This window comes from Vombatus ursinus, unplaced genomic scaffold (genome assembly GCF_900497805.2).
Source record: "Vombatus ursinus unplaced genomic scaffold, bare-nosed wombat genome assembly UNPS02014799.1, whole genome shotgun sequence".
Classification (NCBI taxonomy): domain Eukaryota; kingdom Metazoa; phylum Chordata; class Mammalia; order Diprotodontia; family Vombatidae; genus Vombatus; species Vombatus ursinus.
The window spans coordinates 28,818,764-28,835,147 of record NW_020954577.1 but is presented as its reverse complement, the minus strand read 5'-3'; the positions used below and the strand labels follow the sequence as shown (position 1 = coordinate 28,835,147).

The window sequence follows — 16,384 nt, the reverse complement described above, 5'->3', positions numbered from 1 at the left end:
ATTCAACCATTGTACCTTTTGTTTCCTATGAAATTTAGTTCTTGGGATTTAAAGAACTTTGCAAATCCAGTAAAACTTGGATCAACTGGAACAGAACTAACCAAAGCAATCAAATAATTGGGATTTTTTTCTGTCCTCCATCCATAGAATCATAGAATTTAGAGTCAGAAGGGACCTTGGACCCAGAGTCCAGTTCCCTACCTTTATGGGGAGGAGACCCAGGCCCAGTGAGTGGTACCACGGAGGCTGAGCAGAGTCTGTCTGGGGGATAGAATGCTGGGCTTGAAGGCCGGAAGATCTAAGTGCAGATTCCGTCTCCGTGTTTTACTGGCTGTGTGCTCACAGACAAATGTTTAATCCCTTTGGGCCTCTGTATCTATACCTGGGTGGGGAGCAGCTAGGTGGTGCCACGGTACACAGAACTCCCCACCTGGAGTTAGGAAGACTCATCTTCCTGAGTTCAAATCCGGCCTCAGACAGTTACTAAGTTTGTGACCCTGGGCAAGTCACTGCACCCTGCTTGCCTCAGTTTCTTCATCTATAAAATGAACTGGAGAAGGAAATGGTCAAGCCACTCCAGAATCTTTGCCAAGAAAACCCCAAATGGGGTCGCAGAGTCGGACATGACTGAAAACTGAACAACAAAAATTAAACCCTCCATTTCACCGATGAGGAAACAGAGGTAGACAAGAGATTATGTGATTTGCCCAGGATCACACAACTAGCAAGTGTCCAAGGGCAGATTAGAACTACAGTCGTTCTGACTCTGGGTCCAGTCCTGTGTGTACTATGGCACCCCCTAGGGGCCAACCTCTCAGAGCAGCTACTCCCAGAGATGCATACTCGAAATTCTGGGTCTCTGCCCCAGTGACTTTTCCATGGAAGTCCATGCATCAGACTAAGCAGGATCTCTCTTGTTTTCGCTCCCTGTAGATTGATGACACCGGCGCTTTTCAGGTGATAACTATTCCCCCGGGGGCTGACTTCAGGCCAATGCTGAAGAGGCTCCAGCAATGTACATTCTGCTATGGTAAGAGCCACCAGCAGAGCACGAGTTGGATTTCCATGGACACTGAGTCACTGTCTGGCGAGGGGAACTGGAACATGGCAGGGGAGATGTGTGTAACTTGAGGAGACCTTCCCTGGAGCCCTGACCACATTGCAGGCATGGCCTTGCTCTGTTTGGCTGGCCTGGATCCCATGCTTCCCCGGGCCAGGTTCTCCTTCCTTATAACTCCACTGGAGCAGAGGCCAGCTGGACCGTGTGATATTACTTGGAAATGTTTATGGTTTTTAGAAAATCTGTCATTTATGATTTCCAGGTTTTTTCACTAGGGAGCTGTAAATATGTACTGTGTACATTTTTATAACCTTAAACCTCTGGATTCTCCCAAATCTGCTTTTCAGATATTCATCCCCTACATTTGTGCTCAGGAATTTTTATTTCATTGCATGGGTTGGTAGGGACAGAAGCAACTTGCAGAACCTATTGCCCTTTGTTACATGGAATGTGAAATATCCCAATTCCCCAAATATGACCTTTAAAGAAAAATTGAAAACCAGAATCTCACAACTGGAAGGGACCTCAGAATTGCCATAGCAGAACGGGAATTCCCAATAAGAACTCGAAGCCCTCTACTCTAGTGAGAGGGAACCCACACTTTCCCCAGGCAGACCATTGCAGTTTTGATGACTGATTGTTAGGGTTGGTTTTCCCCCCCTTACATCAAAATCTCATTCTCTGCATTTTCCACCCACTTCTCCTGGCTCTTTCCACTACAGCTGAGCAAGTCAAGTCAAATCCTTGTTTGACAGACCATGAAGTAGACTTGTACCCCTAATTCCAGTGTAAAGAAAGGAGATCACCCAGCATCTCAATGGCTTGGTCTCGTGTAGGAGGCTGAGCCAAGAGGTCATATCCCACCTTCTGGGGATTTAGTGTGTCACTATAAGCAAACTGTCTACACCTCTCCCACCTCTAACATAAACGTGTCAATGCTTCCTTCAAATCCAATTCAACAGACAGGACCAGAAATACTTGTAGAATTGAATTGAATGCTTGTCAGGTAAATGAGATTACATAGCGAAGGCAAGGTGGCTTTCTCCATTTGGATTCTCTCTTCCTCCTGCCCCTCCCTCCAGCCCTTCCTTCCATCTCTTAATCTCTTCTCCCTGTTATGTTGCTCTGTTTCGGAGGTGACCGGAAGAAATGGGAGTCCCAGTGAAAGGCAGGACAGGCAGACTCCACCGTGAGGTATGAACACCTCAGGTACAGCCAGCCCTGAGTTGGTCCGTGGCACAGTGAGGAATCGTTATGCCTCTGTCTAGGGAGGGCTTCTGCTGCAGTTTCCTTGGCTCAGACCTTTTTTTTTCTTGGTCTCTTAGGCACAGGATGAAAGATATTTTGGCTGTAGTTCTCAGCAATTAAAATAACCACTACTGAACAAATGGACACCCTGCTGTCTCGGAATCACAGAGACAGCATCCTGCCTGTGCACAGAGAGAGGACTCTTCTTTTTTTTGTTTTTAATCAGACCATTATACACGGTCATAAAACTTCACTAGATTTCAGCAAGAGAAAGATAATTTGTCCATAGCCATATCTCTAATTGTTCCAGCACCAGTACTAACACATGGCATTTCCTGTTGCATGCTCAGATTCCCCACATTAACTAATCTTTCACGGGCATAACTCTCCATTGCATTCCATCATAGCAACGGCATCACAGCCATTGAGTGGGTTTCATATCGTTTCCCATGCTTTTCACTTGATGAATGAATGAATCGAAAGCATTCATGACATTCTTGCTGGGTGCTGAACACTAAAGCAAGATAGCCCTGGCCCTTCAATAAGGGCAAGTCAGAATGTATAGGGGAGTTATGGGGGTTGGGAGAGGGATTTTCAGTTAGGAAATCACAGGAATGATAAGAAAAGCCATAATAATCAGAAGAACTGGCATCAATATAGCTCTTTAAAGTTGACAAAGTACCAATGTATGTTACCACATTTAAACCTCACAAAAATCTTATTGATGCTATTATTATCCCTATTTTACAGATGAGGAAACTGAGGCTAGGATAAGTCACATGCCTTGCCCCGGGTTCACAGCTAGTAAGTAAATCCTGAGGCAGGATTTGAACTCAGGGCTTCCTGACTCTCAAGTCCAGCATTCTAGCTACTGTGCCACCTAGCCATCTCAACAAGAGCCAGAGGGGAGCTGATTGGCATGCCCTTTCCATGACAGTGATGGTGCTGATTTGATTATGGGTCCAGAGTCATCCCTGTAACACTTTCGCCAGTCAGGCCAGCATGGACCCCAAGTTGAGTGCTCCAGATGTGAAAGGGCTAAGTCCCCTGGGAGGGTATAGTAGAAGAGTAGATGACAATGTCCAGAATATACAATATGTGAGGTGGACAGCAGGTAAATGGCCAGTATGGTCATCAACAACAACATCATGTTTTCATCCACCACACATTTATTAACTACCTACTATGTACAACATAGAAGCTGTACAATGTGGACAGATATGGTGCTGGGCTTAGTGTCAGGTAGCTAGATGGCATCATGGTGCACACAGTGCCAGACCTGAAGCCAGGAAGACCTGGGTTCAAATCCAGTCTCACACACTTCCTAGCTGTGTGACCCTGAGCAAGTCACTTAACCCCTGTTTGCCTCAGTTTTCTCAGTTGTAAAATGGGGATAAAACATCACCTACCTGGCAGGGTTGTCGTGAGGATCAAATGAGAGAATCATTGTTAAGTGCTTAGCACGTTGCCTGACACATAAGTGCCATATAAATGTTAGCTAGTATGATTATGAGTTCCTCACTCTGATGCTTCTTAGCTGTGTAATCCTTCTCCGTGCCTCGGGAGACTCCCTAGGATTAATGACTTAGTCAATGACACAAGAAGAAAGTAAAGGGTAGGGAGCATTTAATCCCCAAGTCCTCTGCCTTTAGAGTCCCTCCTTTCCAGGAATGGCTCCTTTCCTTTAAGATGAAGCTACAACTTCAGCCTGAAACCCTTCTTGATCCTGTCCCTCCCTCCCAAACCCCCTCATACATTTGTATGTGTATTTATTAACTTTATCGGGTTTTGATGGGTCAAAAGGAGTGTAAATAGCAGTTGTTTCTGTTCTGGCCAGAAACTCTGAAGGTCTGCCCCTCCCAGATTGATTCTTTTATGAAGACAAACCAGGCCTTCTTTTGCCTTACCTACCCTTAATCACTGGAGCACTGAATGGGTGTTGCCTCAGACAAACTGAGACCTGGGAAAGGCCTTAGCTTAGAAAGGCCAAGGTTTCCTACTGCATCCAGTGTCTTGACCTATGTGTGTCTCACCACTGGACCCAGATGACTCTGGAGGACAGAGTAAGGCTGATGACTTTGCACAGCCCTGCCTCACTAAAATCCAATTCATGGGCAAGGTAAGACATCACCCTCCTGATGTCATTGGTCCCCTTTGAGAAGGAAGGATGAACAACAGCAGCAATTGATGCTGCACGTATTTTTATGTGGGCTAGCTTCCCGATTAGAACGTCAACTCAATACTTCAGAGGGATAGTTTCATTCTTTTTACTTGTATCACTAGCATCTAGCAGGTGCTGAGCACGTAAAGAGAGCTTAAGAAATAGTTGTTAATTGGTTGATTAACTGGAAGGAGAACTCACAGAAGAATTATCTCACTCTGATGAGCTCACAGAGCATTTGCTCTGGGCTGTGTCACTGTCATGAGTCCCCTTCTGGAGCTCCAACTTCAAATATAATGAAAGTTTGAATAGCCATAATGGTTAGTCAAATTAAAGAAAAGCAACTCAGTGCTTTTTTCTTTTTCCAACATTTATTTGCAATTAGAGATGTCCGTGTTAAGAAGAATGACTCTGTCCCTTATGAAAGTCCACAAACATGTATTGTATGCTGTGCTCCAGTTTTGCAACATAAATGCTAATCTTGTATAAATTGAGATGAAAGTTTAATTGTTCAAAGATTTTTCTACTTAAAAAGGGAAGTAGGTGAGAAAAAGTACCTGCTGGGTAGGGGGAAAGACAGGAAGAGAAAAGGAACAAGCATTTATTGAAAACCTATTATGTACTAGACACTGTGTTAAGTGTTACAAATATTTTCTTATTGGAGCATTGGTACCATGATTAAAGGATGTTGTTCAGTCATTTTTTTTCAGTCATGTCTGACTCTCCATGACCCCATTTGGGGTTTTTTTTTGGCAAAGATACTGGAGTGGTTTGCCATTTCCTTCTGCAGCTCATTTTACAGATGAGGAAACAGGTAAACAGGGTTAAGTGACTTGCCCAGGGTCACACAGCTAGTAAGTGTCTGAGGCCAGATTTGAATTTGGAAAGATGGGTCTTCCTAACTCCAGGCCCAGAGTCAGTAAGGTCTGAGTTCAAATTTGGCCTCATTGTGGGAACATTTGTTACAGTTATCTCCACTAGTCATAGGGGCCCCAGGGTACAGATAAGATTTGAAATTCAGAAGAAGTCAAGTGGACAGCCAAAGATCCTGGCAGGAGTCATGCAGTAAAGAAAACAGGATGCCTTTCATCCTTTTCATCCCTTTAGGCCTTCTGTGAACACTTCTGTTTAGTACAATGGAGCGCTCAGACAAATGAACCAGCATTTTGTAATTGCTTAGGTTATTTATTTAGAAGTCCATTAAATTATACAGTTGGGATTTTTGGGACATATCTATGCAGTTTCCAGAAGTCAAAGGCTAGACACTCTGATTTCCCCTTTTGCCATCCATTTTCCATTTTAGTAACAACAATAATCATTGTTTCTTTGCAGACCGATGCAAGCCAGAAGCTTCTTGTGAGGAGGCTAAGCCTCCAGCAGTCCCAGCTTACATCGATGCAGCCTTCCTTTTCCAAGGCTCCCGAGATGTGGGAAGTGCTGAGTTTGAGGATGTGAAAGCTTTCCTGAAAGCAGTATTGGATAACTTTGATGTTGCCTTTGAACCCAAGACCTCTGCTGTTGGGGATCGGGTTGCATTACTGAGCCATGCTCCTCCAGGCTTTGTACCCAATACTCAGTCAAGCCCAGTCAGGACGGAGTTCAATTTAACCACGTACAACAATAAGCGCCTGATGAAGAGACATGTTGAAGAATCAGTTCAGCAGCTGAACGGCGAAGCTTTCTTGGGTCATGCCCTGCAATGGACAATCGATAATATCTTCTTGGGCACACCCAACCTGAGAAAAAACAAAGTCATTTTTGTGGTGTCTGCTGGAGAAACAAGTTATTTGGACAGGAAAGTCTTGAAGAAGGAATCTCTGCGGGCCAAATGTCAAGGTTACGCCGTATTTGTGTTCTCTTTTGGCCTCTTGCACAATGACGAGGAGCTCGAAGAATTAGCCAGCCAGCCCCTCGATCAACACTTGGTCCAACTTGGCCGGATTCACAAACCAGACCACAGATACGGGGTGAAGTTTGTGAAATCCTTTATAAACTCCATCCGACGTGAGTAGTTCTCTTCTCCCTTTGGTGTTCATAAAATGGGCCAAGAGGCAGCCATGCACTCGGGCGTCTCCCTGGCATCCTCCAAGGGAACAAATGGCATGGTCAGAAGGAAAGCTAGGAGTGATAAAGTGTGACAGGAATCCCAGGCTCCAGAATGTCTCATGTCTGCTCTTGGGTTCCTGAGAAGAAGGAGTCATCCCAGCAGCTGCACACACATTGTGGTGCATGGAACAGCAGGGTCTGGGAGACTGGGAGGTTACAGGGTGCAGTTGAGTTAGGGACTGGAAACTTCTGCCACATAACATTAGCATAGCGCTCTTCCATGGAAAATTATGTTTTTATCCGTGAACACCAAAAGTAAGAGCCAAGAAGAAATAAATAAGCGAGACTTGGTTCCGTGTTTATTTAAGATCCTAAGGCAGCGTTTGCAGTCTTCAGAGGCATCATTCTGTCCATCAGAATGAAGCGTTGCCTTATGAAAAGGCCTTGGATTTCTTGGGGTGCTGGTAATTACTGCAACTTGGACTCATAAAAAGAAACACGGACCATCTTTCTTCACTGATTCTGCCTCAGAAGCACGGCCTCGATATTTATTTAAATGTAACTTAACTTTTTTTGTGTGCAGTCTGGTCAGGTCCCTTCTCAGAATCATGTTTTTGAATAATTGAAGAAAAGACTAAGTACACAGACCCTGTGAAATCTACCCACAGACTCCTTGGGGAGTCCTAGGGGTGCAGGAGGCCCTTGGGGATTTATGGACCCTAGGTTAATGACTGGAGAGTAAAGCACCTGCAGAGAGTGGCTGGCTCAATAAACTAGAACTCAGAATCAGAGCAATTAAGGCTGAGCTCTGGGGTTGGTTTAGACATGGAATGTCCAAGTTGGAAGGGAACCTCAAACACCACCTAGCCTTATGGTCCCCTCTAGAGAATCCCTGACAAGAGGCCCTCTGAGGAGGTGTCTAACTCTGCTATTCTGCGAGGCGGCCCATTTCTCCTCCAGACATCCTTAAATGTTGAGAAGCTCCTTCTTTCTACAATTCTACCCACTGATCCTTGTTTTGTCCCCTGAGCAAGTCTAATATCATCCCTCTCCCACCTGACAGACCACCAAGCACACATCATGTCTCCCTGAGCTTTCTCTGATCTCTCCCCCCCCCATTTTATCAAAGAGGAAACTGAGAGCCAGAGAGGAATAATGGTTTATCAGAGAAATAGAGAGATGGGTGTAGTGAATGGCAGGCTGGCCTCCAAGCCAGGGAGACATGAGTTCAAGTCCTGTCTCTGAGACATACATACCAGCAGTGTGACTCTGGGCAGGTAACTCAACTTGTCAGTGATTTGGGCAAATTCCTTAGGCTGTAAGTGGCAGAGAAGGTGTCTGCCTGCATCATCAAAGGGAGTTTCGTTACCTAGAAGTTCGCTGTATCAGTGAAATCACATTTAGCTCCCCAATTATGCAGGAAGAAAGAAAGCCCGATTTAGACCTGAGGCTCTTTGCTCTGTGTTCAATGGTTCCAAGAAAACATTTACAGCATGCAACCCTTGGGATCGATATCAGGAAATGGGAACTTCACAGGCAGTAGAGATATATGCTTGAGCTAAAGAAGGATCTGAGATTTTATTGGACATGTTGGTGCCTATATATGGCCAGCATCAGCCACATGTTGAAAACAGACTCATTTAATAAGTTACAGGATAAGACCTGAAGACATCCCTACCTCATGGTCAGAAAACTAGAGGTGATAAAGTGTGATGGGAATCCCAGGCTCCAGAACTTTTCATGTCCAACCTCAGGCTCCTATGAAGAAGGAGTCATCACAGCAGCTGCACACGCTATTATGCATGCAGCAGCAGGGTCTGGGAGAGTGCTATGGTTAACGGTCACAACAGTAGTAGCATAAATGTTGAGCTCAATGATCCATCCCTGCTTAAAAAAAAAAAAAAGAACCCAAATTATTTAACATAAGTAAGATATATGTGAAAGCGATTTGCTTCTCTTTGGAGAGAAAAGCATAGCAGCCACGTCACCACCCATCTGGAGGTCAGACATCTGGCACCTTCCACCCTCTGGAACATGAGCTGCGAGTCTGGAAGGGAGGAAAGCCTCAGAAGTAATATGAAAACTCCCATACACTGGGCTGAGCCTTACTTATTCTTAACACATCATTCTAAGAGTCAGTCAAAAGAAAGTATTAAGTTTTTACTGTGCTCTACGCACTGTGAGCTAAGGGCTGGGATGTCAAGAAAGAGAGAACCAGTTCCAGTCCTCAAAAAGTACAGTGGATAGAGCTCTGGGCCTGGAGTCAAGAAGACCAGAGTTCAAGTCGGCCTCAGACCCTTTCTAGCTACGTGACCCTGGGCAAGTCACTTAACCTGTTTGCCTCAGTTTCCTCAAATGAAAATGGGACAATAATGGCATCTACCTCCCAGGGTTGTTGTGAGGATCAAATGAGATTCTAATTGTAAAGTGCTTAGGACAATGCCTGGCACATAGTAAGTGATGTATAAATGTTAGTTATGATAATGATAGTGGAGGAGATGGCGCCCAAGTAACTGGGTACACACAAGGTTTATGCAGACGAAGTGACGATAGTCTGCAAGGGAAGGCATTGAGGTAGGCAGATTTTGGTGGTTGTCGTTCAGTTGTGTCCAAGTCTTCTATTAGAGCTGAGTTTTGAAGGAAGCCAGGAACACGAGGAATTGGAGGTGAGGGGGATGAGCTTTCCAAGCACAGAAGAGAGCAGATGCAAAGGCAGAGAGGTAGGAAATGAGTGTCCTGTCCAAGAGAAGTGCAAGTAGACTAATGTGAGCTGGATCATCAAGTGTGTGGAGTGGGGTAAGGTATAAGAAGCCTGAAAAGTTAGGAAGGGGCCAGGTTAGAGAGAACCTTAAATGTCAGATCATTTTCTATTTTATCCTGGAAATAGTAGGGAGTCCATGGAGCTCCTTGACCATGAGAATGATGTGAGCCAGATAGAGGCTTTAGAAAAGTTGCCTTAGCAATTGAGAGGAGGGTGGATTGGAGTGGGGAGAGACTTAAGGCTTTAACGGTTGTAGTGGTCCAGGTGAGAGGTGATGAGGGCCCTGAACTAGGCTCATGCCTTAATGAACAGAGAGAAGGGGACATATATGAGTGATACTGAGGTTTGGCATTGGTTTAGATATCTGGGATAAGAGTGGGGAGTTGAGAATGATTCTGGGGTTTTGACCTGGGTGACTAGGAGCATAGTAGTGCCCTTGACAGTAATGGGTCAGTTGGGAAGATGGGAGAGTTGGGGATGAGGGAATGGTAATGAGTTCTGTAATAGACCTGTTGAATTTGACCTCAATTTAAGTAAAGATATTCAAGAGGCAGTCAAAGATGTGTAATTGGAACTAAGAAAGATTGAGGCCGTATCCATCTATCCATCTCCGTATATCTATATCTAGATATATGAATCTGGAAATCATCTGCACGGAGACAATAACTGAAGCCACAGGAGCTGATGAGATCACCAAGAGAGGTAGTATTGTATGAAAAGGGAAGGGGGCACCTGCAGTTAGTGGTGTGATGTGGATGAAGAGCCAGCAAGGGAGACTGAGAAGTGGACCAATAGATACAAGGAGACCCAGGAGAGAACAAAGTCACAAAAGCCTGGGTGGGGAGAAGTATCCAGGAGGAGAAGGTATTAACTGTTTGGAATGATGCAGAGAGCTCAAGAAGGATAAGGATTGAGAAAAGGTCATTCGATTTGGCAGTTAAGCCATAGCTGTTCATTCCAAAAACCTTGTAACCTTGCAGAACAGGGGGAAAATGCAAAATATCACCCAGATTAGTCCATTTAGAGGTCAGATCCTTGCTTTATTAGATTTTCCTTTCATTTACATTTTTTGTTTGGCTTCTTGGTGGGATTAGCATCCAAGTGAAAGTTATTGAGATTTCATTGGGGTCTAATGCTAGAAGCAGTGTAGCAAGTGGATAAAGTGCTGGCCTTGGACTCGGGAATCCCTTGCCTTGGGTCCCACCTCCAGTATTTACTAAGTATGTGAACATGGGTAAGTGACTTAATTTCTCTGAGCCTGTTTCCTCCCCTACAAAAGAGGGCTAAAAAATGTTAGCATCATTATTATTATTAGTGTGCCAGGGTAGAGAATAATATTTAGATGTCTAGATAAAGCATTAAGGATGGCAATTCCCAGTGGGTAGAAAAATTAAACATGTAAAATTATATATAATACTTATAAAATGTATAAAGTATTAAATATTTTAAAAATAGGTTCCTAAGGCAAACCTCCTGCAAAATCAAACTCCGGAGCATGTTTATTAGTTATCTGTGTTCTGAGGCAAATGATGTGTTCACAAATTAGGGGAGAAGGATTCTGGGAGTTGATACAGAAGTCAACACAGCTGCTCCAGGGGCAGCTAGGTAGCACAGTGGATAGAGCTCTGGCTTTGGAGTCAGGACCTGAGTTCAAATGCAGCTTCAGACACTTGACACTTAGTAGCTGTGTGACCCTGGGCAAATCACTTAACCTTGACTGCCTCACCAAAGGGGGAAAAAAAAAAGATATAGCTGCTCCATCCTCAGGATGAGTCCCCCAGCCTGGGCTCTTTAGTTCTCAATGAGAAGCATCTGTCAATCTGCTGTGTGGATTGACTCCCCCAGCCTCTGATACTGAGGTCCTTCCATTAGCAATTGCTGGAGCTCTTGGGACATAGCAGGGCTCAGTAGTGAGGGGATTTAGACAGTGAAGGAATTTGGACCCTTGAGGTCTTAAGGCTGGGCAGGTGTGGTTGGATCATACCATGTTTTGTGGTCCTGCATCTTCTAGCCAAGTAGTAATTCTTCTTACCCAGAATCCTTTGACAGTGGCGTCACTTAGCATTTGTGGCAGCAACAACACTTAACATAGATGGATTTTCTGTATACACAAATGAGTTTGCTGAGAAATTTAATGTGTAACATATTTTACCACTTCAGTCACTGTCTGTTTCTGAAGTAGGTAATGAGAAGTGGAAAGTCCTACACTGAATAGCATGTAGATTTACAATCATGTTGACAGGAAACTACTGTAACCCTAATAACAACCTGCTCTCTCCCTAGGTGCACTCAACAGGTATCCACCAATAAACTTCAAAGCAAAATGCAGTAAAGTCAGCCTTCCAGAACCAAAGCAGCCTTTGAAACAACAAAGCCACCTGTAAGTTGGAGCATCTATCATGTGTCTGGTAGACCAGACACATGGATTTCATTGTTATCAGAAGTATTTCCAGTTCTCCCTTCTGCACTTGTTTCTGTGTGATGTGCTTTAGAAAACAAATTCAGTCTGAGTTTGTAGGAGAGAGACACTAGCATGCTTCTGTAAGTTTTTTACATATATACATCTCTCCTTCCTAGAAATGAAAGCCAGCTAATAAAAATCATATTGTACTCCAAGACTTTATTTTCCACATCTATAAAACGAAAGGGTGGAACTAGATGGCCTCTTGGGTCCCTTCTAGGTCCTGAGGTATGGTCCTAAAACTTACAGTGTTGTACATACATTATCTCATTAAGTCTTGTTCAGTAAGGAATATAGATATTATTATCCCCATTTTGTATATGAGGAAACAGAAGCTCAGAGAGTTTAAGTTATTTGCCCAAGGTCACACAGCTAGTAAGTGGCCAAGGTGAAGCTTGAACCCAGCTGTCTTCTGCCTACCAGTCCCTAGTTCTTTCTAATAAGTCATGCTGCCTCTGCATATGCCAGAAATTACATGCCAGGACCACTCTTGATAGGTAGTTGCATTAGGAATTATGTTCATATCCCTGACCTCTGATGAAGATTGGGACAAGAAATGTTCCCATCAAATCAATCGTGTTTGTGTCTTATTTTTACGGGTTTTTCAGCCTGATTTGAAGCCCAGAGAGAACTTTCAACTGCCGGGATGAGAATGGGCTCCCCTAGTACTGAGTAATCAACCAGGGAACTGTCCAGCAGCAAATGCCTCCGGAAGTAAAGCTAGCCTAACGACTCTTCTAAACTGAAGGTGTCTGTTGATCCTCCCTTTCTAGAATGAAGTGAAACGAGTATCATTTGACAGGCCCAGGGGTTAGGGACTCAGGGTAGCTGTTACAATAAGGTAGCTTGTTCGTAGTCATGTGACAACCTCAGTAGGTGGTGAACTCATCCTGGTTTTCTGGGCACCTTAGGGACTATGAAGACATCCCTTGAGACAATCTATACAGTTAAAATTGTATTCAAAACACTGTATTCTCCATTTTAAGAGCCTGAATGACAAGCTCTAATAAGTTTTGGAAGGTAGGTTTTTTTGTTTATTGGTTTCCCCTTTTCCAAATAACTCTAGGTATGCCAAGGGCAGCTCCTGTATGTCTCACAAATGACGGCATTGCTGACAAACTGAGAGGGCAATAAGGGATTCAGACAGGAAGTCAATGGCATTATTTGTGAGCTTTCTCACAGTTTATGTTGGCTGAACCTTGTCAGATTTGTCTCTCAGTATCCAATAAATGCAACAGAAGATAAGCCCACACAACTTCCCCTGGCAACCCTTAATTGTACTGTGCACAGGAAATGTGAGTGGAAAGCCAGCAGATTGGACTGAACACCAGAGACTGTCTGAGATAAAAGTACCAGCTGTGTATGGGGAGCGTGAGAAGCAACAAAGATGACTTTGCAGTTCCTCAGGACAGCTTGAGTGAGAATTGGCTCATCCCCCCCTGGGCTTCTTGAGATATAGGTGGAAGATAAATGGTGCTTGTCAGATTAGAGAGGGAAAAAAGGAAGCATGTCAGACCACGAACAACCAAGGAGACAGATGGCCAGCCAGGGTTGACTGTCCAGGGAAGACCTGTGGTAAGAGCCCTGTCAGCCTAGACACAATAAAAGGCAGGCAGGCAGTCACCTGTTCATTATGGTACCCAGTTAGGAAATTGCTTCTGCCTGGCCCTTAAAGTGAGTGGGGCACTGAGACCAAGACAGTTCAACCAACTATGGTATGAAAATTATACCTGTCAAAAAGCTACTTAAAAAATGTCTATCTTCTGAATGAAGGGGGATCATTATACACACACACACACACACACATATGTGTATATATATATATATACGAACACACATACAAGTATGTATATGTATATCATATGTATGAAAGGTAACTCTGATAATAAACAAAATCTCTCTACAGACATACATATCTATATCTATCTATATGCATATTATATGTAGTTGTGTGTGTGTGTGTGTGTGTGTGTGTGTGTGTGTGTATCTCAAAGGTAATTCTGGTAATAGGCAAAAGCTCTTTAGTTTATAGTTTATTCATTAATATGTCCAGGCTACATGGACATTGACATCCACAATTCAATACAGTTCTTCCCCTTCTCCTAACCTGCCTCACTCCTTCCTGACCTAATTTGAACTGGCATTTTTAATATTTGTTTCCTAACAAACTTTCTTTAGTATTTTATTTTTTCCAGTGAACATTTATTTTCTCCCTTCCACTCTCCTCCCTCCAATTTAACAACATGAAAATAAAGGAAAGCCTTATAATGAATACACATTGTCAATGAAGCAAATTTCCTCATTGACTTGTCCAATATGTCGTGCATTCTGAATCCAATACCTCTCTGGCAGGACAGGGCTGACGTGTCTCTTCATTCTTTGGGGCTCCTGGTTTATTATCGTGTTGACTAAAGTTCCAATGCCAAAGTTGTTTTTCTCTGTAATAATGTTTATTAGATACACTATTCTAGTTCTGCCTCCTTCTCTCTGCATTCATTATACAGATCTTCTGGGTTCCCCTCAGTCTGTCCGTTTCATCATTTCTTTGGGCACAACAGTCCACATACAAATAATTACTTTAGCCATTTCTGAATAACTAGGCACCCCTTTAGTTTCCTTTTGATACAACAACAAAAGCTATTTTTAATGTGTCTTTTTAATCTTTCTTTTCTCTACCAAACATTTTGCCAGAGCTTCTTATAATTTGCAAAATCGACTCTTGGGAGTTTTCTGTCTGTTTCTTTCCATTGTTCATTTATTGGTGGAGTAAATGAAAAAGCAGTGAATTGTGGAGACCAAGCACCAGGAACAAGGAACATAAGGCTTACAGCATAGGAACTGGTCACATGTACAACTTTAAAAAATATGTGGGTGAAAATGAAAAATGGGGAAGTCACAGCTTCTCTGAACTGGTTTTTTCATTTGTAAAATGAAGTGATTAGATAAGCTTCTAAGGTTTCTTCTAGCTCTAGGATCCTGAGGTAAAATGAAAATGGGCACAAAAGTAATTTCAGAAGGTAGAGTAACCATTACATTTTTATTCATAATTGGACAAAATTGGCTTTCTTTACCCTCTGATGTGTTTTCCATCTTTCTCTTATGTAGCCTTGCCCGTGCTGGACCATTCGGAGCAAAGTTTCTGTCCAAAAAACCTCTCTCTCGAGTAGCATGGGGTAATGCTGTTTGGAACACTAATGCTTATACCAGGAATACATCCCGTCTCCTTAAAACTGCAAACAAAATGCCAAGCATTGTTCCCAGGCCTCATCTTTAAGAAGCTGCCGAGTGCAACGTCGGTCTGTGTTGGGTAGCGGTGCCCAAGTCATTGTATTTCCAGGACTAGCCTGAGCAGCTTAAGTACTGAACCAACAATCAGCAAATCACATTTAAATGGGGATAAATTTCCTGAATTTAGCAACTTGGAGCTGTGACTGAATTTGATGAATGTTTCTGAGTGACACTGGCATACTGTTGGTCCTGTCACATGTACACCTTGTCTTAGTGTTTATGTGACTAGACACTCAGACCATTCCAACAATTTAAAACTGAAGTTTCAGAGTACTATGATAAATGGGAAGTGGAAGAATCAAAGAATCAAGGTGCTGTTTTTCCAGTCGTATTAAGCATATTGAAAAGTCTGATGCTTACAGATCACATATGTGAGCTGTGGGCAATGTATAGATTGTGTGGACGTGTGCTCATGGCAACGATGTTGGGTTTTGCAAATTATACTCCAGTCTGATTTATACACACCCAGCTTGCCTTCTCCACTTACAACTGTTTAATGCTCAAAAATGCAGTCATGGTGGTGGTTTAGCTCTCGGTTATTTTCAGATGCTGCTTGGTCCTCCTAACCCTCTGCCTTTTCCCTCAAGCACTCTGTGCCCTTGGGCCCTGGGCCACCATTTCCTTTCGGAAGGAAAGACTGGGTCAGCCAGGTTGTCATTTACTGACCCCCAAGATCAGGATGCAGCAGCACTTTGTCCTTCATTTCATTCCCATTCCTCAGCCCAGATAGGTGTGGGTCAGTCTTTAATACATGAGCCAGATTTCTTTTCCATACCTCTCTTTATCTCGCCCACCACACCCCGAGTTCTGCCCATCTCACTCGGGCAAAACTACAGAGCCGGCTTCCACAGACTTCAGGGGACCAAGAGCTCCAAGGAGTTTTACATAATATTCATACTCAGGTGTCAAAGGGGAAATGACAACTTAATGCAGAGGAAAGCATATCTGTGGTTTTTGTGGTTTATTCAGTTGTTTTTTTTTTTTCCCCAATATAGGTGGGGAACATTACAGTTCAGACTGTCAAGAAAAAAAAAAACTTCACTGCATTTTTTTTTTTTTTAAGATTAGTTCTGGTTAATTGACTTTTTTGCTAATTTAAGCAGAAAAGGTTGTTTGGGGTTTTTTGGTTCAGTTCTGGTTGTTGAAAACATGTTGGAACTATATTAGTCTATTTCTCCTTTGTTAAGTAAGATGATCTGCTTTAGGCGATTGAGGTTCCTTCTAATACCTGTCATTCTGAATATAAATTCTTATCGTATTAGACTGTAGGTGTACACGACATGAGATTCGCCTCGGCATGCACAAGCTCCAGGGCCTAGGGTGGAAGCTAATTTAAAATAAATAAATCCCATCTGTCAA

At 43.3% G+C, this 16,384-nt stretch overlaps 1 protein-coding gene across 2 annotated transcripts in view; it reads left to right on the top strand.

Moving 5' to 3' along the window:
- Positions 1-16,384, top strand: part of COL6A6 (collagen type VI alpha 6 chain) — a 135,112-nt gene extending 118,728 nt beyond the window's left edge. For both annotated transcript variants that reach the window (XM_027872426.1, XM_027872427.1), the window contains exons 34-37: positions 934-1,030; positions 5,802-6,473; positions 11,560-11,656; positions 14,843-16,384. In XM_027872426.1, coding sequence (XP_027728227.1) covers positions 934-1,030; positions 5,802-6,473; positions 11,560-11,656; positions 14,843-15,011 — 1,035 coding nt within the window. In that variant the 3' untranslated portion in view covers positions 15,012-16,384. The remainder of the gene's footprint in view (positions 1-933; positions 1,031-5,801; positions 6,474-11,559; positions 11,657-14,842) is intronic.